Source organism: Desarmillaria tabescens (assembly GCF_030435595.1).
Source record: "Desarmillaria tabescens strain CCBAS 213 chromosome Unknown EV420scaffold_452, whole genome shotgun sequence".
NCBI lineage: Eukaryota > Fungi > Basidiomycota > Agaricomycetes > Agaricales > Physalacriaceae > Desarmillaria > Desarmillaria tabescens.
Window position 1 is genome coordinate 2,362 of NW_026848751.1, and position 2,713 is coordinate 5,074.

Sequence of the window (2,713 nt, forward strand, 5' to 3'; positions counted from 1 at the left end):
GTATTGAAAAGTGTTGTATTTCGGACTTTATCCTAGTACAATGCTTGTAAGACCTTTAGTATTTGGGTTACAAACTCGTGAGGAGTTTGCCCATTGACTGCTCATATTTATACTAAACTACGCCTATTCTAGTAATTTCTATACAATCATTTTCTTACCAATCTCTTAGTCAGCATGCCGGATTGCCGGATTGCCAGAATCATCTCGCACTTTCCGACAAAAAGGACGCAATGTTAAATAACGAGGGGCTCCAGAATCAACGATAAGTAAGAATTCGGGTAATATCATGCAGGGACCGTGTATGTACTTTGATGCCGGATACATTAATCAGAAGACCTAATTCAACCGTTTCAACAGGCAGGTAAGTAACGTTTTCCCAAGAAAAGTGCTGATTCTAACTAAAATCGGTCCATCAACGCCAATAACTAGTGCGGGAGTAACTCAGCGAGGGCGAGGCTTCCCAGGAGGGGGCCGCGTAGACCCAGTTACTGGCGGTCTTAGTGGTCCCTTGGGTATTATGCTGGTTTTCGAAGTCAGCAGACACGTAAAAGATCAAGACAAGATAGAAGTTTACCCGGGTAGTGGAGGTGGTTCGAAGGAATCGTCCGGGTCAGACATAGTATCACTTTCGAGCTTCATGTCCGACTCGAAGTTTTCATCCTTCAAGAGTGAGCCTTGAGCTCCTCCACTATCTTCAACCGGTTCCTTGACAGGCAGATCATCGGACGGTCGGGTAGCTTTCTCAGCCTGTATCTCCTGTGTGGGAGCAACAACGTTGGGATCGTCGGTGGATTTTGGCTCTTCTCTGGGGCTTACAAGTGGAAGTGAGTTAAAGTGTTTCGGCCGCCAACGAATACAAGGAATAATACCTTGTATCTACAACTGGATTCATTCGAACTAGGCTGGAGTTGAGGTCTGGGTGGAGACTATGATGTGGTAGGAGGCGAGAAGCTGAATACAACACTGGCGCTTAGCAGTAGTTTATATTTCCGTTCCCGGCGCTTAAATTGGGCATAAGCAGCGATCCAGTCGGAATCGGCTCTTTGCGAATAGAAGCATTCATGAGAGAATGGTCAAACAAGACAACGAAATGTCCCAGGAACTCGAAAGTGTTGATTATCGTATTCGGACCTGTGTAGACAATTGAGGCGAAGGAAGTGGGAATTTTAAGTATTATAAGAAGCAGAAATGTTAACCCAAAGAACGACTTACAGATTCCAAAGACCTAGGAGTGCGTATGCATATACTGTGCCCAGCTTAAACGCCCCCGAAGTACCATAATCGATTCTCCAACCGGGACCTGAAAAACTGCGACGAAGTAGACTGTCAGATGGCGATCATAAGAACATCTAGGGATCTATTCAGTCCCGATCGTGTTCTATTACACTTAGAAGGCTCTTTGATGCGAATCCTGCTTTGGGAAGTCTGGCGCCGTCGCATCATATTCTCAGAGGCGCTTCATGAATCGAAAACCAAGGTAGATACTAATCATGATGAGCGTGAAACATGAACAAGGTCAAAATGTAACTCGACGTAGGGAAAGCGAGTAAATTCAGTGGATGCACTAATGTAAACGCCGTGAGGAAGAGGTATGTGTAAGAAGAAACTATAGACTGTCAATGACTAGGGGATGAAAATCTGGGTGTCCTGGCGCCCTCCGATGTTCCATCTAGGCACGACTGCCACCCGTATTGGTAGGTAACTGAATGGATTTGGAGCCTGCCTTTTGAGCGGATTTGGAGTCAGTGGATTTGGTGCCAGTGGATTTGGTGCCCGATCCTGGCAGCTTGTTCTTGCCAGAGGATGATGCATAATTTCTGCCACTGTTAATTGGGACAGTGCTTTTGGCCTTATCTTCCTGCTGGCCGCGAGGAGAAAATTCTCTGCAAGCGCTTGTTCAAAACAGTCGAAACGATTGCCCAGCTCTTGACACTTACTCTGAGTCGAAGGTGGAGCTAAGAGGGATACTAGTCAATGAAAGATAATTTGAAACGTCAAAGTATCCAAAGACCTTGGTTTCAAGGAGTCTACGGTTGATCCTTGCCCGTTGATGAATGTACTACTATGAAATGGAGATCAGCGGTTCAAATCATGTAACCAGACACTAACCGAAAGTCGTCACGAGTATCGATGGCCGTCTTTTTGGCTAGAGACCAGATAGATTTGAAGAATGCTTTAGGGGCCATGTCTGGAAGAATCTGGGGGGTATGTCCACTGTCCAGTCGTCCAGATTTTATAACTAACAAGCAGAAATATAGCTATGTTATGGCTGTTGAAGGCGGTCCTTGATAACAGCAGACATCCGTGGTACAATCCCGGCGAATGGGTTAGGCAAAAAAAAAAAAAGCCAGACGGTCTACGCATTACGTAGCGCTAGTATCGGCAAAGCGTTAACTGGGGACTTATAGTGAAGGTATCTCACTGCCGCGTCAACAGGTTTCTTGATGAGCGCTTGCTGATTGACACGATGTTAAGTGTTTGAAGTGTATCTTGGCTCAAAAACTGATTGCTATGCTAGTGTTGTTATCTTGTATTCATAGGAAAGAAACTGCAAAAATTTCAGTTGTTTTACGCCAAGCGGTTGCCAACGGAGAATCACCTCGAGGTTCATAATGCATCTGCGAATGACATGCGATTGCGACGGAGGAATTGGAGTCACTAACGAAAAAGAAACTGATAAGAGCATCAGGTGCGCGCGATAGAACATATCAAC

At 45.4% G+C, this 2,713-nt stretch overlaps 1 protein-coding gene across 1 annotated transcript; it reads right to left on the reverse strand.

The window, feature by feature from the left end:
- Positions 1 to 1,669: 1,669 nt before the first annotated feature.
- On the reverse strand, positions 1,670 to 2,186 carry EV420DRAFT_1656992 (uncharacterized protein; the record flags this gene model as incomplete). Its single annotated transcript, XM_060478865.1, has 4 exons — positions 1,670 to 1,883; positions 1,938 to 1,955; positions 2,012 to 2,062; positions 2,110 to 2,186. 4 exons carry the CDS (start codon positions 2,184 to 2,186, stop codon positions 1,670 to 1,672), a joined length of 360 nt encoding a protein of 119 aa, XP_060321291.1.
- Between the last annotated feature and the right edge of the window lie 527 nt (positions 2,187 to 2,713).